This window comes from Polychytrium aggregatum (assembly GCF_025602895.1).
Source record: "Polychytrium aggregatum strain JEL109 chromosome Unknown BJ171scaffold_28, whole genome shotgun sequence".
In the NCBI taxonomy this organism is placed as follows: Eukaryota; Fungi; Chytridiomycota; class Chytridiomycetes; order Polychytriales; genus Polychytrium; species Polychytrium aggregatum.
Window position 1 is genome coordinate 463,980 of NW_026516230.1, and position 26,794 is coordinate 490,773.

The 26,794-nt window shown below is 57.1% G+C and overlaps 7 protein-coding genes across 7 annotated transcripts; 3 read left to right on the forward strand and 4 right to left on the reverse strand.

Moving 5' to 3' along the window:
- Positions 1-1,162: 1,162 nt before the first annotated feature.
- On the forward strand, positions 1,163-1,984 carry BJ171DRAFT_426011 (kinase-like domain-containing protein; the record flags this gene model as incomplete). Its single annotated transcript, XM_053107750.1, has 1 exon — positions 1,163-1,984. A coding segment is annotated over one exon (822 nt), but the record flags the coding sequence as incomplete, so codon positions are not given.
- A 3,451-nt stretch (positions 1,985-5,435) lies between these two features.
- BJ171DRAFT_626026 (uncharacterized protein) lies at positions 5,436-6,575 on the reverse strand (the record flags this gene model as incomplete). The annotated part of the gene is made up of 2 exons (XM_053115519.1): positions 5,436-5,930; positions 6,117-6,575. 2 exons carry the CDS (start codon positions 6,573-6,575, stop codon positions 5,436-5,438), a joined length of 954 nt encoding a protein of 317 aa, XP_052964974.1.
- Positions 6,576-8,657: 2,082 nt separating this feature from the next.
- Positions 8,658-10,257, forward strand: BJ171DRAFT_444085 (uncharacterized protein). The gene is made up of 2 exons (XM_053108133.1): positions 8,658-9,327; positions 9,640-10,257. The coding sequence occupies exons 1-2, from the start codon at positions 8,764-8,766 to the stop codon at positions 10,045-10,047; spliced, it is 972 nt and encodes a 323-aa protein (XP_052964975.1). The 5' UTR covers positions 8,658-8,763; the 3' UTR covers positions 10,048-10,257.
- A 620-nt stretch (positions 10,258-10,877) lies between these two features.
- BJ171DRAFT_444090 (uncharacterized protein) lies at positions 10,878-14,195 on the reverse strand. Its single transcript, XM_053108134.1, has 3 exons — positions 13,787-14,195; positions 13,464-13,673; positions 10,878-13,312 (listed from the first exon to the last, which is right to left on the reverse strand). The coding sequence occupies exons 1-3, from the start codon at positions 13,974-13,976 to the stop codon at positions 11,124-11,126; spliced, it is 2,589 nt and encodes an 862-aa protein (XP_052964976.1). The 5' UTR covers positions 13,977-14,195; the 3' UTR covers positions 10,878-11,123.
- Positions 14,196-18,300: 4,105 nt separating this feature from the next.
- On the forward strand, positions 18,301-19,263 carry BJ171DRAFT_476376 (uncharacterized protein; the record flags this gene model as incomplete). The annotated part of the gene is made up of 2 exons (XM_053108828.1): positions 18,301-18,816; positions 19,147-19,263. 2 exons carry the CDS (start codon positions 18,301-18,303, stop codon positions 19,261-19,263), a joined length of 633 nt encoding a protein of 210 aa, XP_052964977.1.
- A 975-nt stretch (positions 19,264-20,238) lies between these two features.
- On the reverse strand, positions 20,239-21,951 carry BJ171DRAFT_512556 (acyl-CoA N-acyltransferase). Its single transcript, XM_053111664.1, has 5 exons — positions 21,787-21,951; positions 21,410-21,567; positions 21,087-21,199; positions 20,757-20,859; positions 20,239-20,417 (listed from the first exon to the last, which is right to left on the reverse strand). The coding sequence occupies exons 1-5, from the start codon at positions 21,808-21,810 to the stop codon at positions 20,342-20,344; spliced, it is 474 nt and encodes a 157-aa protein (XP_052964978.1). The 5' UTR covers positions 21,811-21,951; the 3' UTR covers positions 20,239-20,341.
- Positions 21,952-22,051: 100 nt separating this feature from the next.
- On the reverse strand, positions 22,052-26,767 carry BJ171DRAFT_512559 (Cullin). The gene is made up of 15 exons (XM_053111665.1): positions 26,344-26,767; positions 25,907-26,080; positions 25,561-25,711; positions 25,143-25,357; positions 24,816-24,909; positions 24,572-24,702; positions 24,323-24,430; positions 23,984-24,124; positions 23,746-23,877; positions 23,379-23,579; positions 23,142-23,232; positions 22,876-23,036; positions 22,709-22,782; positions 22,500-22,605; positions 22,052-22,320 (listed from the first exon to the last, which is right to left on the reverse strand). Exons 1-15 carry the CDS (start codon positions 26,560-26,562, stop codon positions 22,126-22,128), a joined length of 2,193 nt encoding a protein of 730 aa, XP_052964979.1. The 5' UTR covers positions 26,563-26,767; the 3' UTR covers positions 22,052-22,125.
- Positions 26,768-26,794: the final 27 nt, after the last annotated feature.

Consider the following 26,794-nt stretch of genomic DNA (forward strand, 5'->3'; position numbering starts at 1 on the left):
GGCGAGGATTCGCTCGGCACCGCAGAACGACAGACACCAGCAAGGTGGAAACAGCCGCGACGGGAAAGAATACTGAGACCGTCGACGTCGAGCCGCGCAGAATCGAAGCGACGGAGCCAATGCCGGAGGAAACCAAGTGGAATGGCGGCGTCGGCAATCAGGCGTTGGGAGTGTGCTTGCGATGCGCCCGCCATTTCAGGGACCAAGCCTGGCGGTTGTTTGGGCATTGCAGTGCAACACGCGGATTGAGGAAAGTTGATCGACGCTGCCCTTGCTGGGACGAACTCGGCTGATGGGATAGACCGAACCTGATCTTGACCCTGCGTCTTCCTCATTCATTCGAGATGTGTGCTCTTTCCCTGACTTGCAGCGACTGCATCTGCAGCAACTGGCTGGTCCACTTTGTGCCCGCTCGCTCAATGCGTGTCTTGGCTCACACTGGGAATCACCACAGGCCAAGCATTGCCAGCCCAAGTCCCACAGAAGAATCGCCAGGATCCCGCCTCGGATCCACGGCAGCGAGGATCGCCATCCCGCTTTTGGAAGAGGTCTCGGATCCAGCAACATATCGGGTGCATGGATGAATTACTCGCCGAGTGGCTCCGTAACATTGATGCCTTCTTTGGTGAGATCGGTCCAGCCAAGAGATGTGGCTATCACCAAAGCACAATGGTACGTATTTTTCTTCAATGGCTGTGGAGTCGACTTGATCAAGAGACGAACGTTACCAAGCATAATCAGCTAAATACACTTGGCACGAGGCTAGGCAATAGTTGAAACTTGGATTTATGGAGCGAGAGCGAGAGTGGGTGTTTGAGGCGACAGACAATGGGCGAGATCAGAAAACAGCCAAGCACACAGCGGCAGACTGGAGTGGTCAATGCCATTCGTCAAATCTCCCTGATGAGGCGGGATCTGTCCAAATTCGAATCATCTCTTATCACAGAGTGTTTCAGAGTCGCGTCAACAACATGAAACAATCAAAGTAGTGTTTTCTGCGATTTCCGCTTTTGATCAAATGAAACACCCATTTCTGCCATCAACTGATGGCCGAAATCGGGAGATAAAAACCAAGAATTGTCGCCCTCCCAAGGCGGTTCGGTCCTCATCCCGTTTGGTTTCGCCAGCAGCTGTCCTCATTCAAACTTCCTTCTGTCGAACCATGTCCGATAAACCCTGGTACATCCCCGAGGAAGCCATCACCGACAGGTCTGCCAATCCACTCGCAGCCGGCGGGTTCGGTGAGGTTTTCACTGCCTCATACTACGGTGCCCCTGTCGCCGTCAAGCAGCTCTATCGAGGCTACAACCAGAACGAGCTCGCCGACTTTGGCCGCGAGATTGGCATCTGGCACAGACTCAGTCATCCTCATGTCCTCCAGCTCCTCGGTGCATGCGACACCACCGCCAAGCCCTTCATGGTCTCGCCGTTCATGCCCAACGGTACTCTCCACAACCACTTTACCACCGCACCCAATCCCCGACCCCTTGGCGAGAAGATCCGCCTCCTCTACGAAATCTCCTCTGGCATGGCCTATCTCCACGGCAACAACATTGTCCACGGCGACCTCAAGTCCCTCAATGTGCTGCTGGATGGCTCATCCAATGCCATCGTGACCGACTTTGGCATGTCCCGCACCAAGCACACCTCGGCCACGGCCAACCGCACCCGCCGCGACCAGCCGATGGGCGGCACCCTTGACTACATGGCTCCAGAGATGCTCGATGATGACGACCCAGCTGGATCTTCAAAGGCCACCGATGTCTATGCATTCGGCGTCACCATGTACGAGGTCCTCAACGACTGTAATCCCATTTGGTCAACCAACGACGGTCAGCCAATGCGACCCACGGCTATCGAGCGCCAAGTCGTTAAAGGAAATCGACCCAAGCAGTTCGATGGCATCCCCGACGACATCCGGGCCCTCATCGAGCGCTGCTGGCACCAGGATCCCACTCAGCGACCCAAGTTTCCCGAGATCCTTGCCATCCTCCGCCAGTCCACTGAGATCTACCACATTCAAGACCGAGAGCACAGACCGGCTCTAGTTGCTCCTCGCCGTTTGGAGTCGTTCCAGGCAATCCAACAAGCTCTCACTCCTCGTATGTCCTTACTTGCTCCTCTCACTCCGGAGGCCCCTTCCTCCCCTGCAATCCTGACATCCAAGCCAGTCCCTGTCAGGAACCTGGCAGACGCACAGCATCTGCTCCATGTCGGCGGCGATGCTGAGTTTGATTCGGACGAAGACGATGACGATGAATTCGATCTCTGGTTTGCGGTCTCCGATGGAAACGACTCTATCAGCTACCAACGAACCTTCACCAACGTCTATGCCCAGTCCCGCAATCAGCAGCAGCTCACTCTGTTGATCTCGGCCATCGCCACATCGCAGTCTCCTCTGACCATCCGAATGATTGCTGACCTCTTTGGCATCGACATCCGAATCGTCCGTCGGTGCATCAAGGAACTCGGATCCGTTCTCGATCCCGGAAAACTGAACCGCGACAAGCAAAGCGGCACAGAGACCAAGTCCCAGAAACACAAGTCGATAGTCGCCTACCTGCTCGGAGACGAATCTGCCGACGAGATCTTTCATGCTCTCCCAAGTTTCCACATCACATTCGCCTCACGGTGCCTCTCTGTGATCTTATCCCTCGAGCCTGTAGTCAACGTTTGCGATATCTACGACTTTCATGACAATATTCACAACTTTGAAGACCGAATCAGAGCCAAGATCACACCGACTCTCCGATATAGTGTTGCCCATTGGATCACCCACTTTGTGTGGTGCATTAACGAAGAATCGTTTGACCGACAAATCTGGAAGCAGTATCGCATCTCAGGCTCGGGCGATTTGCTTGGCCGTCTTTTCGCGAGCCATGTGTTTTTCTGGCTTGAGGTGGGCTCCCTTATCGGCATGATTCCGGAACTGATAACCCAGCTCCACTCGCTGGGGGAGACACTCGCCCTGGCCCCTAGCACGGTGGCCGATGACATCACCAAGGAGCTGGTCAAGGACGGGTATCGATTCATCCGCGAGTTTGCCGATCCGATCATCAAGAGTGCACCACAGGTGTACAACTCGGGGTATGCATTCACACCGAAGGAGACGGCGATCTACAGGGCATACGCTGCCCGACTTGAAGTCAAAATCCCCTTCCTGGTTACACTTGGATCCAAGAACCACTGGGATAGCCCAGCGCAATCGACTGAGGGACACTTGGAGCCAGTTAGCTGGGTTGGTGTCTCCTCAGATGGTACCTGGTTCGCATCGAAGGCGAAGGAAAACATTAAAATTTGGGATGTCGCCACCGGCGGGGTGAATTTACACCCTTCTGTATATGGAAGCGTTGCCGCATTAACGATCTCGCCAGATGGCAAAACGTTCGTGATTGTCGGAGAAGATTGTACCATCAAACATATTGACGCGCGAACAGGGAAGCTCAAGAAAACGTTTACTAATCATCTCGACGACAAAAAGCCCTCGGCCCTTTCTCCCGATGGCAAGTTTGTGGCTATTGTGAGTAACAATCCTTATGATCGTCCTTATTACATCAAATTATGGGATACTATCACCTGCAGTTCAAAGGTTACCCTCAAGGGACACACAAACGATGTGAACTCCGTGGCCATCTCCCCTGATGGCAAGTGGATTGTCTCTGGTTCGAGTGACAACACTGTCAGGATCTGGGACGCCACCACAGGTCAGGTGAAGCAAACTCTCGAGGGACATATAAGCTTGGTGATGTACGTGGCCATCTCACCCGATGGCAAGTGGATTGTCTCTGGCTCTTGGGACAAGACCATCAAAGTATGGGATGCCGCCACTGGCCAGTTGAAACATACCCTCGCTGGACACACAAATCCTGTCCGCTCAGTAGCTATCTCGGCCGACGGCAACACAATTCTCTCTCGTCAATTTAACGACGACCATCAAATCGTCTGGGTTCATAGTGGTGATGATTTTGTTTGTTCCTCCGATCACCCATCAACTTTTTCGGCAGCAATCATTTCTCCAGTCACCCTTACCTCGAATGAATGGGTCGAAATTGACAATCAAGCCCAATGGATCCGCCACGGAATTCATGCAGCCAAATTACCTATATCATATAGTCGTCGCGATTTTGCCCCACGATTGGCCATCCTTTGGACAACTGAGTCCCCGCACTTGCCCACTACTATTCTGGTAAGTTCAATCGCTACCCATCCCTCGCTTGAAACCTTCTTTCTAACACTTCAATAATTACAGCCCGTGTATCTCAAAACGCCGGAGATCAAGGCGGCCATCACCAAATATCTTCGAAATTCGACTGACCCCGAGATTCAAGCGCGCGCTCCCTCTACTCAAGCCAATTCGACGACGAAAGTCGAGGAAGCCAAACAGATTGAAGTTGAAAAGCTCAAGGGATTATCCAAGTGGCTTCGCAAGCTAGCCTAACCAACCAAATTTAAGTGTTCGTCGTGTCAAAATTATGGGGTATTCCCACGTATTTCGTTTATTCAATAGAGCATATACTTGCTTCATGAACTCGGATATATGCCCACAGTGTGGGCTGATTTGTGTCCATATGCATAGCGAGAGGATCAAGTTCGGTGCCTTGTGCCGCGAGCAAAGCTCGAGAAAATCAGAGGAGACAGGAATGATCTCGTCAGTGCATGCTGGACATTTGCGAGGGCTACAGGATCGAGAACCGATACCAGTTCTCGCTCCCGAAGTGCGAGGTGATGTTTACAGAACAGCATCCGGAGAAGGATGCCAAGGTACACCTGTATGGCAAGGAGCTGTCAGTCGCCAAGGAGTTCCGATACCTCGGAGCCATCGTCGACATCAACGGCTTCAGGATGGACCGCCAGATCCAGAACCTCACACACAAGGCTCGAGGTGCCGCCGACAAGTTGGTGAAGCACGGAATGAGCCTGGGCCGATACTCGGCCAAGACGGTGACGAGGGTGTTCAAGACCTTTGTTCGGCCCATGCTCTGGTATGAACTGACCCTCGAAGTGCTCCAGAAGCAGCAAGCGGTGACACTCAGACGAGCACAGATGCACTGTCTGACCCGACTCTTCAGAGTGGTGCGGAGCAACAAAAGAATGGGCTTGTACAGCCGGTTGTTGTCAGCCCGAGCGTTCCATTCAGCCAGGCCATGCCACAACCGATGGGTACGCCCCTGAAGGCGTGACCACTCTTGATGAGCGAGGAGGCAGCTGGTGCGGGCTCTGGTGTAGTAAACTATTCCAGCAAATTATATTCATCAAAGGAGCCATTATATTCTGCAAGGCTGACTACAACTGCCTGTGGCAATCGCGGGGGAGGGACGATGTCCGTTGATACAAATACTATTTTGAGGACTTGGAAGGGGATTGACTCACAGTACCGCGTTCGCGCTGCGGGTCAGGACAATCAATTGGTTCGGATCAAGGTCATAGCCAAGAATTCAAACATTCGAAGGATTGATATGAGTTTTGGGTACATAGCAGCCGTTGTGGGAGTTGGACCACTGCTTCTGGACGACATAGGTCTTGCCATCGGTGCCGTAGACGGTGGCCTGCTGGGCAGTGCACAGATCACCGATCTCGCCGTTGGCCTCATTGTACCAGGCTAAGGTGTTGCCAGTGGTAATACCGACAGCGGCATCGGTCAGAGCCTCGACGAGTTCGTGGGACGAGACGGACTGGAGGTTGTTGAGGGTCGAGGGGTTGCTGCCGCAGCCACCAGCGCAAGAGCCACCCTGGTCGGGCATGACACCGTAGTAGAGGTACTTGGTCGAGCTGATGTCGGAGACATCGATGGTGCCGTGGTAGGCGCAGAACTGGACACAGGACGAGTCGGAGCCCATGGAGATGGAGTATCCAGGAGCAAAGTGGATGGGGTAGTAGGTGTTGGTGGTGGGCTTGAGGGTACCGCTCTGGACAAGGCCGCGGAGCCAGGTCTGCAATGAAGAGGGGTATATGCAAGCCAGTTAGTAACAGCGTGTGAGATGTCGCTGAAACAGACACACAAGCAGAGCAAGCAGTTCGGATCGAGTAACGTAGTGAATCGAGGGTGCCCGGGCGAGTGGGAATCATCGCTCAATTGGGTGCAGTACAAGCCAACACAGCGCGAACAGGAAGCATACCTTGATGTTGTCATCGGTGGTGGAGGTGCTAAGGCCAGAGTTCTGGGTGATCGAGCCCGAGAAGGTGCCGGTGCCGATGTTCTGGGTGGGGGTGCTGTACTCGGAAAGCCAGCTGATGTAGGGAGAGCCAACGATGGCGCCGTAGAAGGTATCCATCTCGTTCTGGTAGTTGACGTTGCCGCCGTAGTAGATGGGATGGACGTCGATGTTGGCGATGACCGGGCCGCCGTAGTAGGTCAGGCCGTTGGACGAGGCAGCGGCAATCTCCTCGACCTTGGGAGCAGGGAAGATGCCGTCCTTGTAGTGGATGCCCTTCTGGCGAATGGCAGGCTTGGTGGGAGCAACGACGGGCTTGTGGGGCTTATGGGGCTTGTGTGTAGTGGTCTTGCGCTTGGGAGCAGCCGAGGCAGCTCCGGCGAGGGCAAGGAGCAGGACAACAGAGGACTTGATCGACAGCATGGCTGGAGGAGGGTTGGTGAGAGTAGTGAAGAGGCGGGTGTTGCTCCAAGAGGCGACTGGTCGAGCTCGGTGGATGTGGTGCTGGTCGAAGGAGGCTGGGAACTGCATCGGTATTTATGGCCCTCGGAACCCCATGCGGCACGCAGGATGCGAGGTGGATCCAGTTGGTCATGCGGGAGTGCAGCGGAGTGGAGGGATCACGCCCCAAATGGAGATGGTGCCGCCGAGGAAGCATCCGAATGAATGAACGCAAAGGACGGGACCCGGCGCGAGAAGCAGCAAAGTGTTTTGCCGACGGGGAGGGGTGGGCGGTCTGCCAGTGCGCATTGTGGAAAGCGACCGAAGGCTCGGAGGCGAGTATGTGCATGTTGGCGGACGATGCAATACGCCCCCAATGGAAAGCATCGATGGTGCAGGAGTCTAGCTGTTCCGTGATGCACGAGTTTATATGCACTCGACTCTCGACGACAACGCATGCAAGACAGCAACCTCGCTGTATGGTGTGCTGACAAACGTTGGGTATGGGTTCGCTTACTCGATCAATGTACCAGCCCCGCAAAGATGCTTACAACTGGGGGTGGGTGGAATGCTGACTGGGCTGGTGAGGGTGGGGACAGTGGAAGTGCCGCCTCGGTCGTGAGAACGCGTGAGAACGCGGGTGCATCTGTTCTGTCAGGCAAATGCTTCTTAGACCCGCATCCTTGAGCCGACCGAACATGGGCACACACGCCGCCGAGCACCAGCAGCTGACGCAGGTGCCTCCCGGAAATCGCAAGCGTCCTTGACAATTTCGTTGACGGGTTGGATATCCAATGGCACCCGTGATGAAAAAGGAAAGCCCTGTGGTCATGGGCACAGCGATATGGCTTCTGCTGAGGAATACCAATTCCGCTGGTAACGCTGTGGTGGGGGTGGCCTGCCACGGAGCCTCCCGGAAGACGACGAGCCATGTCCAAGGCAAGGGTGGGTCGACAGCGATTGTCGACGGGCGTTCTGGACATGCACCATGGGCACCTGCCACGATGCGAGTGGTCCATTGGGGGCACAGTTATCTTTGAGAAGCGAGTTGTATTAAGCTGTTTCAAAGAGGCCAGTTGCTCCACCGCGACGCATGACGGATGACTGGGGCTCGTCGGATTGGCATTGCCTCGGGTCCGCGCTCGCAGCCATGTCTTCAGAGAGCATACCGAACCGCCTCTGATTTGAGCGCGCGGGATTGATGGGCAGATTGAACCGACGCTGAGGCTGTCGACCGGTATCATGGCGATGCGTCGTCCAGCTCCGGCGCTCCTCAATCGGTGCATGGATATGCGTGTCGGTGGGTCCCAGACTTGTACCAGGCGAGCTCCCAGTTGTCACCATCCATCAGGTACCATTCCCATTTGAAACGGCTCCATCAGGCGAAGTCGCCTCCTTTCCCTATTACAGTCATTTCGGAAAGAAACGGACAGTGTCCCTTTCTGGTATGAGCGGCCTGATGCCTGGCGATCTTCAGTGGGCTCAAGTGGGTCTGGCGTGCTGCGAGATGCAAGGGAATGAGGATGCCTGAAGGGTCTGGGCTGGTCAAGGTTGTGGATCGCCGATTGTGAGGTGCATCTGGCCTTGGATGGCGAGCCTGCAGGACTCGATTTCAGGACCGATTCCGTGTTCGACTTCATGATTGGTTCCAATTTTAGTGCATGTGGCAGTGCATGTGGCAGTACATATGGCAATGCAGGTACAACAACGAATCCAGCCAGCAAACCAACGGATCGAGCCAGGCTTGTGTGTGTGTTTTCAATGTCCAGTGTTTGGCTTGCCAGGGTTTGGCTTGCTTCGCCACAACCTGCCTCTGTCTCCTGTCCATCTCCATCACCATCTGCCTCCAATCCCGCTGCCTCCTGTCTCCGTCAACATGGCCAGCATGAAGGAGCCTGCTCCAAACACAGCATCATCTGCCACTCAGCAATCACAAGCTGAAGCCACCACAGCCTCGTCGATGCCCGATATCACCCAGCTCTCCCTCGAACACATCCTAGACATCTTCACCATCATCTGTTGCAACGACAGCTTCCAGCTTGCCCTCGACCACAACACCATCAAGATCCTGCTCCGAGTGTGCAGGCGTGCCCGTCCTCTCCTGAGCTCCAAACTGCCTCGCTTCCACAACTGGTGCCAGAATGCAGGACTGTGTCATACAGACGGCCAGATGCGGATTGGCCTCACACCGAGCGACAAGATCGCCCTCTCTCTGCACTGCGATGATCAAGCCACAGCCAACCGATCCTGGCTGGAAGATCAAGCCGACCAGGGCAATGCTGCTGCCTCGTATCTCTTGGCTCGAATGTTGCAATCTGAGATCGACTTACAAACAGACGATTACGATGAGCCTGAAGAAAACACCAAGCATCAGCAGATATTCCAGCATCTGGAGAAGGCAACCTACGCAAACCACACGATGGCACACTTCTACCTGGCCCGGTGCTATCGCGACGGACTTGGAGTCAATGAGAACCACACCAAGGCTGTCGAGTTGTACCGCAGTCTTGCATATCGTGGAATCCCTCAGGCCCAAATCGCCCTCGGTCGATGCTATGAGAATGGCGATGGTGTCGATCAAAGTTACAACAGAGCCATCGAGTGGTATTCCATGGCAGCTGACCAAGGCAGTGAAGACGGCCGACTCCACATCGTGTTCCTCCGTGGATGGCTCTCATTCGTTGGCCACAATATCGAACAGAGCGACGTCGATTCCTTCAACCGCTGGCAGGAAGTCAGCGCCAACTCCACCGATTCAGTAATCCAACCCATCGCCACTCACATGGTCGGCTGGATGCACTATCTCGGCCGGGGTATCACGCAGGACAAGCAGGAAGGCGTCAGGATCATCCGAGACAACAAATCGGATGAGTTCCCTCTCGGAGAGGATGAGTGTCTGGCAGCAAATTGGGCTTCATCCGGCTCACCCACAGCCCGAAAGTTCTTCAATCTCTGCAAGCTCGGATCGGACCAAGACTGGCTCTGCAGGCATCTCATGGCTGTGTGTGTGTTCTTTGGATTCGGATCCACTAAGGATCAAACCAAGGCAGTGAGCATCTTTGAGCAACTTGCCAACGAGGGCCACAGCGACAGCCAGTTTTGGATCGCAGAATGCTACTGTCGTGGTAAGGGAGTATCGGAGGACAACGAGAAGGCATTCGAATGGTTCATCAAGTCTGCTGATCAAGGCAACTCGTACGGGCAGTACTGGGTTGGTTTGTGCTACTTTTGTGGATACAGAGTCACCAAGGACCACACCAAGGCGGTCGAGTGGTATCGCAAGTCGGCCGAGCAGGGCAATCGATACGGGCAAAAGTGTCTCGGCAACTGCTATCAAAATGGGCATGGTGTCCCCCAGAACACCGACACCGCCGTCTTCTGGTGGCGCAAATCCGCCGACCAGGGTCACCAATACTCCATCAACCAACTCAAGGAACTCGGCAAGTGGCCGTGATCCCGAGCCCCCGAGTTCCACTGCCAATCAACCAAATCATGACGTTGAACATCCTATCAGAGTAACCAAGCAGTCCCGCCGTCCACACACATCTCAGACAACACGATACCAGTGAGAGGACTTGACAAGTGGTTCCGATAAAGCGGCATTGGCAGAGTGATGTTGTATTTGGCATTCAATCCATCCAATACATCCGATATACAAACCAGCACTCTCCCCTGAGCAATAGCCGAATGGCTCATCTTTCCTGCCGAGCCCGATGGCTGATCACACAGGACTGGGTCAACCAGCACACAGCGACGACCCCGTTACCCACGCGATCTCTGCCAAATCTTGGACGACTCACCAGCACAACCGACACAGTCTCTGGTGATTTCCATCACTCCATGAAGACACATTGGGTATCCTTGTCTGTAGACTACCATGTCAGGGTATCATCTGCCTGTCGTAGGACCTCACAAGCTCCTCCAGACACTCGGCCATTCTCCCTCAACAACCACCAACTGCCCTCGTACTTTCGCTCTCCCCTCTGATCTATCGTTTCTCTGACTCTGACTCTGTCATTGGCAGCCTCCCCCCACAGGCTATGCCTCTCACTCAGCAGCATGGCCCATGTCCAACCTGGTCATCGCCTGGTCCCACCCGCTCGTCTGCCCGACATATTCCCCAAGGTGGAAAACCGATTCGATCACTTCATCCATTCTCAATGTCACCTCGGACCACGACACTGTTCCATCGTACCTCTAAGCAAGCGATTGCCTTGTTCGAAACGCTGAAGACCTGGAGGTACGCCTCCTGGAGGTACGCCTCATGGAGCACTGACTGATCGCTTTTGATGTGGATGGCTGTGTATTCAGGACCCAGGAACGGATATCCTGCTTCGCTCTGACCAAGTTGTATTAGAATCATAGTCACTTGCACTCACATATCCATTAGAAAGTGCGCTTCATAGAGAGTCTAAACCAATAGAAATAGCGCCCCGCTGAGAGACTCGCCCAATGCCAGACACAGGGTCGCATGCATCGACGCTGCAAGACAGGAACCAGAAACTCCATCCCCCCGAACACGGGAAACTTTTAAGCAGCAACGATCTTGAGGGACTTGACTTCGACACCGCTGGCATCGACACCTCCGTCCGAGAAGAAGACCAGCTGGATCTCCTTGGCATCAGCAGGGACGGCGCCCGAGACGTTGACAAAGCCTCCACTGTTGCCCGTCCACTGGCCAAAGGTGGTCGAGTCTCCAGCGGCGTTGACGGACTTGAGATAGACAAAGTCGTAGTTGGGCTCGGTGTCATAGGAGATCTCGAGCTGGACGGTGTACTTCTTGGCAGCGTTGAGGTTGACAAAGAACGAGAGGGTGGACTGGACATTGTCGACGTAAGGGTGGCCGACGACCAGGCGGCTGTCCTTGATGTACCAGCCGTGCTCGGGCGAGTTGTGGCGGTTGTAGAGGGCCAAGTACGGCTTGTTCAGGTCATAGTCAAAGGTGTAGTTGTCGGGCAAGGTCAGGTAGCTGCTGAGGGCAGGGGTCAAGCGCACGAGACGCTTGGTGACGAGGGCGGGAGCATCGTCGGTGCCCCAGTAGTCAGAAACACCCTTGATGGTGACGGTGTAGAAGCCCAGTTGGGCAGGGGGAGTGATCTTGACGGTGAAGTTGGACTTTGCACTGGTGCCGGCGACGGACGACGTCTGGTTGGTGCCGTCGAGCTCGGCAGTGAGAGTGCGGAAGCCACCGACGACACCCGAGATGTCGATCGATTCTCCGGCCTTGCGCTCAAAGTAGAATGGCTCAGAGTTGAAGTAGAGCTTGTTCCGGCCGGTCTGCTCGCCCTGACCCTTGAGGTACGAAGCAATGCGGTCAAACTGGCTCGAGACATTGGCGGTGAGAACGTCCTTGACGGTCGGGCGGATGGGGGTCTCGTCCGAGGCAACACCGTCGTCCTCGACACTCTTGCCGGCGTTGGGGCCAGAGCGGATGAGCTCTCGCCAGCCAACACGCATGTTGGGCTGGTACGAAGGGTTGGGGTAGTCGGAATACGGGAGCAGCTTGAAGGCCAGAGAGGCATTCTGGCTGCCGGCAGACCAGGGAACCAAGTTGGCGGTGTGCTCGACGACGTTAGCGCCGCCACCGCCAGTCTGGCCGTCCTCGCCAAAGATGGTGGCGATCTCAAAGTCCTGGAAGTTGGCCGAGGTCAGCTCGCAGGCCGAGAAGCACTTGGCGTCGTTGAGAATGGCCACGGGCTTGAGGTAGGCGACACCGATGGTGTTGACGTCCTTGGGGAGGTCAAAGGGATGCAAGTCGCTGTACTTGTTACCGGCCGCCAAGCCAGCGTTGTAGGGAGCAGTCCAGTCGCGCTCCGAGATACTGGCGCTGTTGAAGAGGTTGGTGTTGGTCTTGGAGACCAGGGCACGAGCAGAGTAGGGAACCCAGCCGTACTTGAAGAGCTGGGGCAGCGAGTCGGCATAAGTGATGGAGCCTCCGCCGTTGCTGCGGAGATCGATGATCAGACCGTCGGTGTCCTTGAACTCGTTCACGAGGAGGTTGCGGATGGTCTGGATGGCGCCGTCGTCGCCGGTGGTGGCCTGGAAGGAAGTAATGCGGATGACACCGACATTGGCGCCGTTGTTGGTATACTTTGAGTACAGGACGGTGCCTTCGCCAGTGGGGGTGTAAGGGATGTAGTTGTCGGGGAAGAGTTCGCGGTACTCGTCGTTAGTGGGGTCGTACATCTGAGGAGGCAGCTTCTTGGGGGGAGGGACAGGGTCCGACAGGAGCGAGGATTCTTCGGCCTGGAGTCCGTTTGACTGGAGGAGAGGGGCAATGCAGCCGCCGTCGACTCGCTGGATGTAGGGCACGGAGACAGTGTACTGTCTGCCGTTCTCGTCGGCAAAGACAAGCTTGAGGTTGTCCTCCTCGGGGAGCGGGAGCGGGCCCGAGCGGCCGTTGAAGGCCGAGAGCTTGGCAGCGTAGCGCTGCATGCCGCCCTGGTCGTTGGCTCCGGCAGCGCCGTAGGTCTGGTAGTTGTGGGGGTCTTCAAAGTAACGCTCTCCAAACTCGAGACCGTTGATGCTGACGAGAGTGTGGCCGAGCTTGACGTTGGCGACGGCGGCACGGACCTCGGGGGTGTAGAACTGCGAGAGCGGGAAGCCGGCGTTGATAAAGCCGGCGACGGCAAGGGTGGGTTGCCAGTAGTCGGGGCCGTCGACGAACTGGAAGCCCCAGGGCAGAAAGGCGCGGTTGCAGGCATAAGGGGGAGGCAGGTCTGTGGGAATCAATGGCAAGGCAGGGGTGAGATGACAGCCGTGGGAACGGACAGAGGGTGTCGCTGACGGCAGTATCAGACACGAGCGAATCAGCATGCACAGCCACAACTTGCAGCATGTGCCACCGGGGCGAGTGTGCACCGCACTTACAGTAGTTGGTGTGGAGATCGCGGATGGAGAGGAAGAGACGGGAGATGGAGAGATGGAAGCTCAGGTCGTCGGTGGTTCTGGCGTTGCCAACAATGTCGCCCAAGACGGCGAGGGGATCGGAGCCGTAGTGGTCGATCTTGGACTGGCGGTTGACCCAGATGTCAAAGAGCTTGGAGACCTCATCGGCAACAGCCTGGCGCTTGTCGGGTCCTGGAGGCAGCCGACGGCACAGATGAGCGCCAGGCAGCAAAGCGAAGGACGATCCAGATGGAGGCAAATGGCCACGAGAACGAGGAAGCGGTGCAGTGCAAAGAGGGACATACCATAGGGCAGGACGGTGTTGGTGACGGAACCGCGGAGGTCGCCGGCCAGACCGGCATAGTACGAGGTGCCGTTGATCTTCTTGAGCTTGCCAGAGCTCACGAGCGACTGGAAGTCACCGGCAAAGTTGGCCAGCGAGGCGGGGATGAAGGCCAGGACGGCCAGGGACGAGGCGATGGAGGTCAGTTTCATGTTGGCGTCGACAGGCTGCAGCTAGACCCGGGCGAGGAGACCAAGCATAGAAGGTGAGGGGCAGTCGACGGGACGGGGGAGGATGGGTTTATATCTTCGGAAGCCGACTCCCCAGGAGCTGGCTGACAACGCTGGCTCGGAATGGGGACGGCGGCCCACACAAGCCCACGAACGAGGATGGTGTCGCCTGGGAAGATGAAATCGGGTGGGGCGATAGCGCCATGTGCGCCATGGGAACAGATCTGCAAGGAATGGGGATGGCTTTTGGGTTGCAGCCAACAACGGATCCGTGATGCAACTCTCTTTGGGTGAGTGGAGGCGCGAAAGGGCGCGGAGAGCCCAGATCCAGCACGGCACAGCGCTTGGGTAGACAGCACCGGGCAGCAACAAGCCAGCAACAAGCTAGCAGCAAGCCGGCGGTGGACACGGATGTGCGACATGTATCCCCAGCTGACCCACTCCTGCGCGACTGGGGGCTTGGATGGGCCCTGAGCAAGGCCCCGCGGGTGCCGGTGGGGGCATCACATGTCCTGCGGGACAGCGCACAAGGCGCTCAGGCCTCTGTACTGCTGTACATCAGTGCCACCATGGACACCAGCCCATCGGCCCATGGCTCCCACTCGGCCCAGCCCAGCCAGCACCGACAGGAGATGTGCTGACAGTGGCAATCTACAGCAGGCTGTGTGGCACTGCTGGCGAGCCACCCTGGCAGCGCAGACGGGCTGGGGAACGAGAGCGCGCAGCGGCCCGATCAGCAAAGGCGGCTGGTGCGTCTGGTGGCCGCGAGGATCCGATGCGAGTCCATTCGGATTGGGCCGTGCGGAAAAGGTTGTCGTGGGCGAACATGGTTGTCGTGGGCGATCGGGATGCGACGGTTGCGTCGATACAGAGGAGCCAGAACAGGGGATGGTGCAATTGCCTCCACATGGCGGCAGCTGGCTGGAGAGTCGGGTCCGAGTCCAGTGGGATGTTGCAGCGGACAACAGATGGCAACTGAAAACGCCAGGAGCAGTAGGGACAGATGGCAGCTGAAAGCGCAAGGAGCAGCTCACAAGCACTGGGCTGGCGGACGGCTGGGAGGGTGGTTGGGAGGGTGGTTGGGAGGGTGGTCGGGAGGGTGGTCGGGAGAGTAGTTGGGAGGCACCCAAAAACCTTCTGGCGAGCGCGAGACACATGCCAGCGGGACGGCACTATTGCGGCATCGGTGCCACTGTCAAATCTCTCTTCCGCCACGTCTGACCAGACTCGCAGTGGCATCATCTGCGACGGCCACACATCCCGCGGAGCCAGGGCAATAGATGCCCATGTCCAAGTGTCGACCGAGTATGGAGAGCATGCTGTCCCAACCAAGACCAGAAGCAATCCCACAGCCGAGATCGTTCAACCCGCAAGGACAGCGGAGGAAACGGGGACATATGTCTTATTAGCACACAAGCTGTATTGCACTGGCAGCGCTGTCCAGCTCGAGTCACGGAGTATGAGGTTGGGGGGGCCAAGGGTATGATTGGAAAATGAACAGCACGGCCAAAGCGAAATGGAGCACTTCAACACGCAGACTGAACGATGCTGATCGACCTGGCTGGACGACGCCGATCGGGGTTCACATCGTCGTGGCGGACTCGGCCGATGAGATACTGGTGACTTGGACCGACTCCACGGGACGGACATCTGCGGAGGTGATTTGACCCACTCCGTCGTTGGTTGGGCATGGCATGATCCAACCTCGGCGGGTTTTTGTCCAAGAGAAATGACATGCCTTACTGTTTTTCAACACACTGTGCGGCAAACAAGTCGTTCGCCACCGTCGACAACAAGGGGTATGATCCTGGCCAGGCGAACCGTTCGCCCAACACGACCGAGCCCGTCGAGTCGATGGAGCACGCAAACTTGGCAGGTGTAGAAGCAGCCGAGCCCAGCAAGGATGTGCCAGAAGGCATGCAGCTGAGGATTGATCGGCAGAGAGTTCATCAGGAAGCACAAGTTCAGGTCTGCGAGCCACAACACCAGGGCAAACACATAGAGCCGAATGCCGGTCCACCAGATGCGGTGGGCGTCGTCGCTGCGGTCGCGGATGAAGTGGTACGTCGATCCGAACACGAATATCTGAAGAAGTCCAAAGCTCAGATGGAAGGAGAAGAACTGAAGGACCGCGTTCTGGTTCGATGCGATAACGAGGGTCGTGGCAACAGCATAGGCCGTCATCGCTGCGGGGAGCGTCCAGCCGTACTTTTTTTTCTTTGAGGGCTCGAGCAGCGAGTACGCCATGGCCAGAGAGGTGTAGCACATGGGGAGTTCGTCGAGCATCTGGAATGGAAACAGCAGCGTTCCATGGAACATGATGCTCCCCTGCAAAGACACAACAGAGCAGGGACAAAGAGTCAGTGTGATGCAACGCAGCGACGACAGGTACGCAGCCAGGGATGGAAGAATGGGGTGTGGATACAAAAATATAGAGGTGCATCGAAGCAATCCAAGGATCGAAGGGATCGAAGGGATCGAAGCAATGGATACGCGTGCACATCGGTGCGGGCTCTTGATACTCACAATGCCAACGACCAAGAACGACGCAAAAATGACAACGAATCGGGCACCAAACTTGGCGTTGGACCAAAGGCCAATCAGAGCAAGGATCACCATGGATGCGCTGGTTGGGCCGATCCAACAGACGAGTTAGTCGCCGCAGCAATCGAGCCTCGTTCCATCCGGGATTTCCCTCTGTGCGGGTGCGAGACAGTCTGGTTCGGGCAAGCCGAGACCGATTTCCTCGACGCACCACAGCGACTGACCAGCCGGAACAGTGCCTCTGGCTGCAGCGAGCATGCAGGGCAGTCCGCCATGCGGGTCTCCGGCTCAAACGGCGCTGCCACGGCGACATCTGAGGTCGTCGTCGTCTGCTCACCCCAGCTTCGTTCACAGGTCGCTGCGACAGTGGGCTGTCCTCGACCATGCACCGCGGCGACATCTGAGAGCACGCATATCCCGTTTCCCACGCACCGCATCGTGCATCCCATCCCTGCCACCCCGGCATGGGCTTTCCTGCACACGCCCGCCCGCCTATCCTGCCCACCCTCGGCAAGCAGAGCAAGAGTACTGGGCAGTACCTCGATATGGTGTTGAAGAACTCGGCAATATACCACGAGACGGTGTAGTTGTTTTCGCACCAGTCCACAGTGGAAGTTGGATGGCCCCAGTAGCCCGGAGCAGGCAGCGACAGCGGGTCGGGTTGGTGCATCATGTCTGAGCAGAAGAACAACGAGTCGATGGATGCATGCCGATGGGGCTGGCGTCCTCCTCACCCCCTATATACCGCCATCGATTTCGCTTTCGATTTGATTTGATTTGTTTGTTGATCCAGCCGCTCAGAGTTGCGGGTCGATGCGGGAAACCGCCCGGCAGCCGGGCGAGCGCAGGTCAGGCGAATCCTTGCATTGTGCTGCCAGTGGGCGATGCGCAATCAGCAGGTCCTCAGAATGCAGCTTGCCTTGATCGGGCCGTGGACTGGAGCATCGCTGGACCGGAGCATCGCTGGACCGGAGCATCGCTGGACGGCCTTCAGAACCATCACAGGCCTCCCACAGGGCCATCACAGGACGACCCGCAGTATCATCACCGGGCAGTCAGCGGGCACTGACGAGAAGGCAGGCTACGAGGACGGCGTCCGCACACATTCGCCGGGAGCTATTTTTAGGTCGGCGTCGTCTTCCTCCCCCGACCAAGACCAGGGGACGCAGACCACATGGGTTGCTTGTTGCTGGAACGTCGGAGCACACTCTGGAAGGCCGCTGGTCACCTGGCCGCTGGTCACCTGGCCGCTGCTGGCTGGATTGTTTGGCTGGATTGTCTAGCTGGAATGCAGCCGGCGGCTCGAATGAGCGGCGCGTGACCCGCTCTGCCGCTGGGTGGCGATGCAGCGGTGGCTTTGCGGCTGGACATCTCGCCGCGGCGCTCTCGCCTCTCGCCGCCAGCTGGGCGAGCACAGGCGACTGCGGCGGGCGAGGGCGCACCGAGAGCCCCGCGAGAGCGATCCATCCGACGTCGCCGACGCTCCACCGTTTGGTCTGTTTGCGCCCCTCCGTCGCCGTCCTCCTTTGCCGCTCACCGCCAGCTCACCGCCAGCTCACCGCCAGCTCATCGCCAGCTCATCGCCAGCTCATCCCCTCTCCACATATATAGCCCGCGCTGCTCCTCTCGCCCGCTGCATCCGCTCTTGCCTGCTCCCCCCGCTCCACCTCACTGCTTCCCCCCAAGATAGCTCCTCTCGGCGACCTTTGCTTTGTCTTTCCGCTGCGCTTCCTCGCCAAGTTCCCCCCTCCCTCAAGCCACCATGCTGACTGAAATCACCACCGCAGCCGAGTTCCTTTCGAGGTATCTCATGCTCCACCAGTCCTCGAAAGACTCGGTCTCGCAGTTCAAGTCCCATCTTATCGAGTCGCTGCTCGCAAAATACTCGTGCCATTGGGACCTGCAGTGTCCCCACAAGGGCAGCGCCTTCCGCTCCCTTTCCAACCTGGCGGGGAACCTCGACCCCGTCATCGTGTCCTCGCTGCTGTCTGCGCTGCCCTCCAGAGAGTCGATTGCCCCGGTCGCCAGGCTCTTCCCGCTCGACCTGGTGCTGTGGATCGATCCTTTCTGCGTCTCCTATCGCATCGGCGACTACGGCCACGTCTCCACCATCTACGAGAGCCACGCCTCGCAAGACCCGTCCCTGCAACCATCGCAGCGAGGACCCGCCGTCGCCGCTGCTGCCTCGCCGCTCGCCAGCAGTAATCACGGCGCCAACGCTCCGAACAATAGACTATTTATTCCTGCGCAAAGAGAGCGCCGCACCCCTGTCCTCAAAGTAAGTTCGTTGCCCTTGGCTACGCCATCGATGCCGACGCACGCATGTATGCCAGCGAGCTCGTCGCGGCGGCCGAGGGCCTGTCCAGCCGACTGTGCCGAGAGTGGGCCTTTTGCGCCGATGCTGCTCCGGGCTCGTCGATAGGCGGATGTCGATGGCCAATCTGCTGGGCTGGCCTGCCCTGCCCTGCCCGTCTGTCTGTCTGTTTGTCTGCCTGCGTGTGCATTTCCCTCCTGAGCCGGTCGCTTGGATACCAACTGCGCTTCGGCCTCTTCCTCTCCTGTCCATGCCGTTTCTGACCTTCTCCTGGCACGGTGGGTTTCTCAACAGAACCCTCGGTCGTTTGCGCCGCACGTCCAGTCTCCTCTCGCTTTCGTCCAGCCACGATCCGCGAACGACTCCCCCGTCGAATCCAACGAACGCAGCTCCCTCGTCGTGGCTAACTAAGGGCTTCACATTGCGCCTTATTCCCTCGACCGTCCTGCCAAGTCTTCTCCCTCGCACGCTTTCTCTTTGTATCTTGCTCCATCCCTTCCCCCTTCTTTTTTGACCGATGATTCTCCCACAGGCCCCTGCGCATCTGGCACTGCGCAGGTGTCGCCTGCCTCTCATTTCTTCCCCTATTCGATGCCGGCGCAGGCTTGGTTTCGATGTCAAACATTTCTAGCTATCGCCTTGTATGAAATCCGCCTTCTTTCACAGTACCCCTCCCGTCTTCGCTTGCCGCTTGTCTCCACCTCCCTTTTCCGCCTTTGCCTCCCCGCTTCCCCCCCCCGATTCGACTCTTTAACTGGCTCTTTAGCGAGTGTGCAGCCGCTCCGGGGGACGCTGATCGTAAGTAGCCGCCGCAATGCCGCTCCCACGACCCAACGGATCCCCCCTGCGTCCACTGCCAAGCAACCTCGTGCCCTCGACTCTGTTCTGCAGCTATTTATTGCACCCTCCACCGCACTCAAGATCGTACAGCTCTGATGCCTGCTATTTCTTGCATCGTCTCGACCCAGATTGTCCCGGAATGGCGCTCGACTCTGCCGGAATGACCGTCTGTGGCGACAGTTTTGACCGCCATGTGCCTGATCAATCTATGAGAGGAGTATCTCTCCCATTCCATGCATCCCTTATTTATTGCCTGTATCGTGGTAGTTGGTGTGTTGTGGTTTTGTCGGGGTTGCTCGCATATTATTACCTATTACCTTTCAGCTAGCATTTTTGGACCTGAATCTACATCTCGGCATTCCTCCAAGCAAAGCGCCTGGCTGCTCTGCTTTTGTCTGTGTGGACCTCTCGGCGCTGTTGATGTTGGGAACTGGAACGGCGGATGGCATCGACCCCGCCCCCTCTCTATTGCGAAGAACGCAATACTCTCACATTCGATATCTACATTGTTTGTATCAGCAAGAACTGCCCACCATATACTTTTTCTTTTCATATCCTCTACCTGTCCCGTCGTGGCTCTCGGCAAGTAACTATCCCGCTCAGAGAAGCTGTATTGAGGGTGGGAAGGGGGATTGAGACAAAGCAGATCCTACTCCTGCAGGACCTTCTTCATGCAGTAGGCGTCCTCTCCGTCGGCGTAGTATCCGGTCTCCACCTCGCTGACGCTGGATGGCACAACGAAGAGTGCATGGGAGATTGTTGCCAGCGAGACATTGAAGTTGTGTCCAGTCCCATCAGGTCATCGCAAGAGTTCGGGCAGAGGAAGGGTTGGATGATGATTCGATGCAAGCATCACCGTCCAGAGAGCGGATCCAGCAGTACCAATGTGATTCGGAATCAGTCGCAGAATATCCCCCCCCCACAAAACAGAGGATCGTTGGACGGGAGTGCAAGGCAGAGCCAGTCAGCCCAAGCCATGATTGACCCAGACGTCTGCCAGCAGCTTGCTCATTCGCTCGCCGCACAAACATATGCTGCACAGCATGATGGTACAAGAGCCGTACCTGAACTTGAGAGTGTCCCGATAGAGATGGAGGGCAGCTCGGTTCGATTTGCGGACATGTAGCGAAACGTATTTGGCATTGTAGCACTCGACCATGGCATTCTCTGGGGATGATGGAGTTGGGAGATTGCCATCGGGCAGGGGCGAAGAACCCAAAGTGAGTTAGCGAGGCTGTGGGGTGGATCCGCAAGTCGACGACCGTCCTGCGGATCTGGAGGAAGCTACATTCTCTGTTCGCCACCGAGCACAGAGCGCCGCTCAAGCAGCCGGATTGCGCCTGGCCCATGTTCCGGTCCGCTCTACTGTTGATCAAGGGAAGGGCTGCACTTACGGGATTGTGTCATGAGCTTCTCGGCGATACCGAGACGGCGCCAGGTTCGCATCACCGACAGCGAGGTGATGTGGCCGTGGGGAGGACTGGAGGCATCGGTGGGCTCATCATCCCTGGCCAAAGCCCACAGAGCAGCGACAGAGAAGGCGTTCAGAAGGGAAATGCAAACACAGCCAGCGGCGAAGCGAAATTAGCAGCAAGGATAGCAATAGCAGCAGCACGAGCGCTTCCATCAAGCCTCTCCTGGCAATGCCCATCCGTCCTCGCTCAAACTCGCAAGATCGGCACCCAACGCGCATGGATATCGTATTCACGCCACTCACATCTTTGCCAGAACATAGCCAACGATCCGGCCCTTGTGGTCCTCGGCGACATAGGAAAGCTGGGGCCACGACAGGGCATGGTAGATGTAATACTTCATCACGTAGTTCTCCGGCAGGTTCATCAGGTTGCAGTTCTGCATCGCGAACAGGTCGTCGGACTGGGTTTGGTGCGGAAGTGAAGCATCCAGGTCAGCGATCGATTCGAAGACATCCTGGCAGCAGATCGGCATCCCCCCGTCGCCGTCGACGGGCACGGCCTCGTCTTCAGTCCAGCACAACCCTCGGCGGCCTGCCCTCTCGTCGCTGCGGCTGTCGATCTGGCGGCCAGTGCGAGCGTTCGTATCGGCATTGCGATCAGATCGGAAACAAGCTCATACGGTAGCTTGGCGGATGTGGATCATGGCTGCGACGAGTGTGAGTGCGGGGGCGGGTACGGCGGACGGAGATGAGCGGGCGGTTCTAGCGGCTGCTGCTGCTGCTGCTGCTGTTGCAGTCGTTGATGTCGATGTTGGTGATGTCGGTGTCGAGGCCGGTGCGATCGCTGCTGCCTTGGGCTGTGTTGTGTTGGCCGCAAGCCAGCGAATCGATTGAGAGTCTGTCCACGTGGACGCTCACACGTGACAAGAGCGTGGATTTCGCGTGTCCAGAACATGGCCAGCTTGTCGATGGCTGCATCGCACAGATATATTTCATCGCCAGTCTCCCACACCGACGGCTCATGAGATGTACACGTATCGGTCCCGATTCTGATTGCTCCGCTCAATGTACTGCTTCTCGATCAGATGCTCGATGCACTTCTTGATCACGGGTATGCTGGGGCTGAACCGCGATTTGGACAGGCTGATGACTTCTTGGATCAGATGGTTGTGCGAGAGCTCGCGCCGGGACTTCATCACCCGGACGATCGCCGCCTGTGAAGCAAAGAGCGGCGGAGACGTAAGCAAGTGGCGGTGGCTGGACGTATCGCCGCGGCCTGCTGTGCTGCCAGTGCCGTTTCAGACACTCTCTGCTGGGTCGATCCATCTCGCCTGGAAACACTGCAGAGTCAAGTCGCATGTCGCTCTTGTGCAGGGCTCGGACTTGGCCCCACCTGAATGTATATCTTTCTATCATCCTCGACCGATTTGCGATTTGCATCGACTTCCTGTGGCGTGTCGGCCTGCACGCCTGCAGTGACTTTGATCTTGATCCGCTTGCTGTACAGTCGCGAGCGAGATACAAGCCACGAATGTGAGACTGCTCTCTCTCGAGATGGTGCCAGCGGCTCGTCGTTGATGCGGATCCGCAGCGAGCACTCACCTGGTGAACTTGGCGTTGACCGAGATCTCAGAGGCTCCCTCGTTGAATTCAACCAACTTGATGTCCACCAGCGCCTGCACAAACGAGATCAAATCCAGTCAACACGCGCTGCTCATACCGCCTGACTCCCCCCGGCCCATTGTCGATAACAACTCTGCCTTCCTTGCCTTGAGCGATCGTTGGATTTCGCTTTGGCTGAGCTTGGTCTGCTTCTCGATCTCTTGGAGACTAACTCTGGGCAGCGAGTTGAGCAGCAGCAGTATCGACAGCTGGTAGAGCGATACGTTCAACTCGTACCGCTTATCAAAGCCAATGAGCTTGACATCGGCTAGACAAACCAATAGTTAGCTCACAGATCCAATCGATTGCATGGGCCCCCGGCCTCGACAGAGCAGGTGCAACACACACTGCCCAAGCGAATGTTTGCGCACACCTTTGGCCAAATGGTGCAGCCATGTGAGCTTGCGTCCGTTGAAGGCAACGCTGGTATAGAACTGGGTGAAGTAGATCACACTCTGCTCCATCTTGCGAAATGGAAGCGTCCACCACAGTGTCATCGGCGCCACGAATGGGGAAGAGTGAGTTCCCGTGCACGATTCAAGCGACGATAGAGCCGCCACTGAGCCGTACTGGGCCACCGGGCCAGATCGCAACGGCCCGCTATCCTCACCTCGGCCGGCAGCTGAAACTCAGATGGCGCATTCATGAGAGGCCAGAACCCGGCCGTCAAGACCATGATGCTAAAGTCCAGATTGAGCGACTTGTGTTGCTGATCCAGATGGCCCCTAAACCTCGTGTTGAGATCGTCGCTCACGCCAATGTCGTGGAACATCCGGAGCAGCTTGCTGGTATAGTCAACGCCACAGGCCATCTGGTCATTGTCGGTTCCGATTCAGCAACGAAGCGTGCCGATGCCGAGCATTGAGTTTCACAGGGATTAGAGCGAGTCTGAGCCATGGGGCCGCGCAGCTGTGATTCACACTTCATGTTTACACTGTCGGACACTCGACTCTCTCTCGTCCGTGCTGTCACACTACCTTGAGCTTGGTGATCATGCTGAGCTCGGCCTCATCGGACACCGAGCCGCCGTAGATCAGCCGCTTGGCCAAACTTCTCGAGTAGAACTTCTGGAACACGTCCTTGTCGTCGACGTACATGAACAGGATCATCTGCAACAGCGGGATCGAGGTGGATGCGCCGCGTCAGCAGCGGCATTCGTTGGTGCTCAACATTCAGCGACATCAGGCGCAACAGAATCAGCGCCGAGGGACGCACCAGTGCCGACAGCTTCTCCTCGACGTCGCCTTCACTGCTTGCACTCTTCTTGCGGAGCAAGTTGTCCGCGTGCTTGGCCAGCAGCTCGGCCGAGCCGGTATTTTTGTGCAGCGAGCGGTTGTTGATGATGGATCGCAGGGCCTTTGGTGAAAAAGTCCGGGGGATCAGCGCCTACTCGCTGTCGTGTGGCGGATGCTTCGCTCTCTCGATCACACCGTTGCCCCAGGATGAACAAGAGTGCAGCTGCCCACTCGGTGAATCAGGCGACGCATGCATGCTCGTAGATGTATCCGCCAATAAACTTGCACTACGTCCGTGTCCCACCGGCATCACGCTTACATTGTCGACGGTCGAGATGCATATGAGATCTCCCTTGAAGAGCTTGGTGCACATCTCGGTGAACTTTGCGTGATGGGCCACAAGAACATCGACGTACTCGGAAGGGTTCTGCATCAGCGGTGTGGAAGCGTAAGAATGATCCGTGAGGCCATCGAGTGCAGAGGATGCAATTTAGGAGATGGATCAGTATGTGCATGATGCAGCTACACGGGACTGTTGAACATGGGAGTGTACAGCCAAGCTCTCTACCTTGGTGGCAGCCGACCACACGGTCTCGACAAGCTTAGTGCCGGTTTCCTTGATGTGGGTCTCCAGCGATGCAAGGAGCGGTAGTGTGCCGTCGGGTATCCGTATAAGCAAGTCGTATGCCACAGTCATATCTGCGAGCCAGCGTGATAGGGCCGAGACGACCAGTTAGTCGATGCAATCCCGGTCGGGACGAGATGCTTGCCCGAAGAGCGGTGCCCGACCAAATGCGTATCCCTGGCTGTACCTTCGTGCAGATCGCGGACGAGCATGGTCACAAACTCGGCCTGGATGCGCTTTTGGTGGACGCCCACGTACTGGTTGGTGCACTCCCGCACCACCTTGTCCATCGGATATACACCAAAACGGTCGGGTCAGCACAGTGAGTCATTGTCATGGCCTGGAGGCACCAGATCGACGATGGCGGCTCCACTGCGGCTCCACTGCGGGTTCTCGACACCGACATCAGATTCGTTACAGCAAGTACATGGCGGTACCAAGTGTACCGATGCGCTGGCGATGGAGTCGCTCGCAAGTGCCAAGCGCCGCTCCTGCATCAACCACATGGGTCTACCTTTTCGAACGATGTTGGGTGGCAGAACCTTGTGGTCCGTTCCTGCTCCTCGGCCAGCCGCCGGGAAGCTCTCTGGATAAAGTTGGAAATCGATTCGGATGCCACAAAGGTGCTGGACTCTGTTTCATAGTAGGATCGGGTTGACTCGAGGTAGCTCCTCTCATATTCCTCCACGTACAGCTGGAGGTGGTGGTCCTTGTATCGGTAGACTTCGACTTTATGCCGAATGATGTCGCAGACATTGGTGGTGCATTCGTTGTAGACGACGGGCGCAGAGCAGATAATCAGCAATCGCAGGGGAAGCTCGAAGCAGATGCATCGTCTTGCCGTCCAAGCCTGCCAGCACAATCGCCACCGCGGGATCACCTGCCCTCCCCTCTGCCACAGCGACAATTTGGGATCACGCCACGTATCTTACCAAACGACTCCATGACCTGCCTCACCGTGTCTGCCGAGATCGAGTCTCCATCCCGGTTCTTCTCGATCAACTGCGAGACCTGGAAGATCAGCCGGTTGGACCGACTTTTGAGGCGGTTGATGACGTGCTCGACCCACAGGCTGTAAGCCAGCTATACGCGAGCACGAGACAAGCGGGTGAGCGCGGGCCACTCTCTGGCATTCGGCGGTGCAGTTCAGGCTCCCTGTCTTGCTCCTTCTCGGACACAGAGTTCAAGCCGGACCCTGTTCTGGGCCTGGTCGACGACGATGCACACAAATCGAATCAATGGGGCAAATGGCCCGTGCTCGTCGAATCGCATACTCACGGCCTCGATGCTTTGCCGGCGATACTTGGCGTCGGAGCCCACTTTGCTCGAATACATCTTTATCAGAATGCGGTTCAGATAGTCGCAGATGGAGTTGGCATAGCGAGAGGCGGTCTGGTAGCTGTTCCATTCGGACACGTAGATGGGTGCGATTTCTTCAAACTCCAGCAGTCGCTGCCGGCCCCCGGGACGACCCAGACGAATCGTCGATACACGAGCGGCAACAATGGATCCATGGCGTCGTCGTCCCATGAAGGTGGCGAATGCATATTGATCGATGCGCGACGGTGGGCAGATGGAAATGGCAAGCATAGGAACGATAGGATTAGATGGGCAGCGCAACGACGATGCGGCCCAAAGTCGGCGCCACGCGAGTTGGACCAAAAGAGGTGCGTTTCAAGATACGGCGACTGGATAGGAGACTCGCGGTCTCTTACGTTGGCGACCTGCGTGCAATAGCCCGTCAGAAATGCGGCGATCGAGTCAAAGAGCCGATCGGCCTGCCCCTTTGGATAGCAGGTGCACATGTCGTAGACAGCCTGGAACATGTTCATGCCCGTCAGACGCTGGTCCGACGGGGAATACAGGGCCCGCAGGTTGGTCTCAAAGTCGACATAGGTGGCCTTGAAATCGATGGCCTTGGGACGGAGCGACATTGGGCTGGGCCAGAGATAGCCGATGGAAAGCGGACGGGTTGGTCGTCGAGGCTGCTCCGGGAGGCGAGGGCCGAGCGGAGCCGATGGATCGGGTGCGAGACGGATGCGGCGGCGAGGGCAGGCCGGGGAAGGACTGGTGTTTGTCGTGCGGGGGCAGCTGTGGACAGCGGTGGGCAGCAGGACCAGGCTCGGGCGACGATGCAGATGGCGGCGAAGATCAAGAGGAACACGA

What these genes read in the sequence shown, in the direction of transcription:
- BJ171DRAFT_444085 (XM_053108133.1), top strand. Translation starts at nt 8,764, where the DNA reads ATGCGGATTGGCCTCACACCGAGCGACAAGATCGCCCTCTCTCTGCAC. An exon ending in CCTTCAACCGCTGGCAGGAA is followed by an intron (nt 9,328 to 9,639) that starts GTCAGCGCCAAC and finishes GATCAAACCAAG; the next exon opens with GCAGTGAGCATCTTTGAGCA.
- BJ171DRAFT_444090 (XM_053108134.1), bottom strand. Translation starts at nt 13,976, where the DNA reads ATGAAACTGACCTCCATCGCCTCGTCCCTGGCCGTCCTGGCCTTCATC. An exon ending in CAACACCGTCCTGCCCTATG is followed by an intron (nt 13,674 to 13,786) that starts GTATGTCCCTCT and finishes GGCTGCCTCCAG; the next exon opens with GACCCGACAAGCGCCAGGCT. An exon ending in CGATCTCCACACCAACTACT is followed by an intron (nt 13,313 to 13,463) that starts GTAAGTGCGGTG and finishes TGATTCCCACAG; the next exon opens with ACCTGCCTCCCCCTTATGCC.
- BJ171DRAFT_512556 (XM_053111664.1), bottom strand. Translation starts at nt 21,810, where the DNA reads ATGATCCACATCCGCCAAGCTACC. An exon ending in TCCACATCCGCCAAGCTACC is followed by an intron (nt 21,568 to 21,786) that starts GTATGAGCTTGT and finishes CACCAAACCCAG; the next exon opens with TCCGACGACCTGTTCGCGAT. An exon ending in GAAGCTCATGACACAATCCC is followed by an intron (nt 20,860 to 21,086) that starts GTAAGTGCAGCC and finishes CATCATCCCCAG; the next exon opens with AGAATGCCATGGTCGAGTGC.
- BJ171DRAFT_512559 (XM_053111665.1), bottom strand. Translation starts at nt 26,562, where the DNA reads ATGTCGCTCCGTCCCAAGGCCATCGATTTCAAGGCCACCTATGTCGAC. An exon ending in ACCCAACATCGTTCGAAAAG is followed by an intron (nt 24,910 to 25,142) that starts GTAGACCCATGT and finishes CCGATGGACAAG; the next exon opens with GTGGTGCGGGAGTGCACCAA. An exon ending in AAATCCAACGATCGCTCAAG is followed by an intron (nt 22,783 to 22,875) that starts GCAAGGAAGGCA and finishes TCGTTTGTGCAG; the next exon opens with GCGCTGGTGGACATCAAGTT.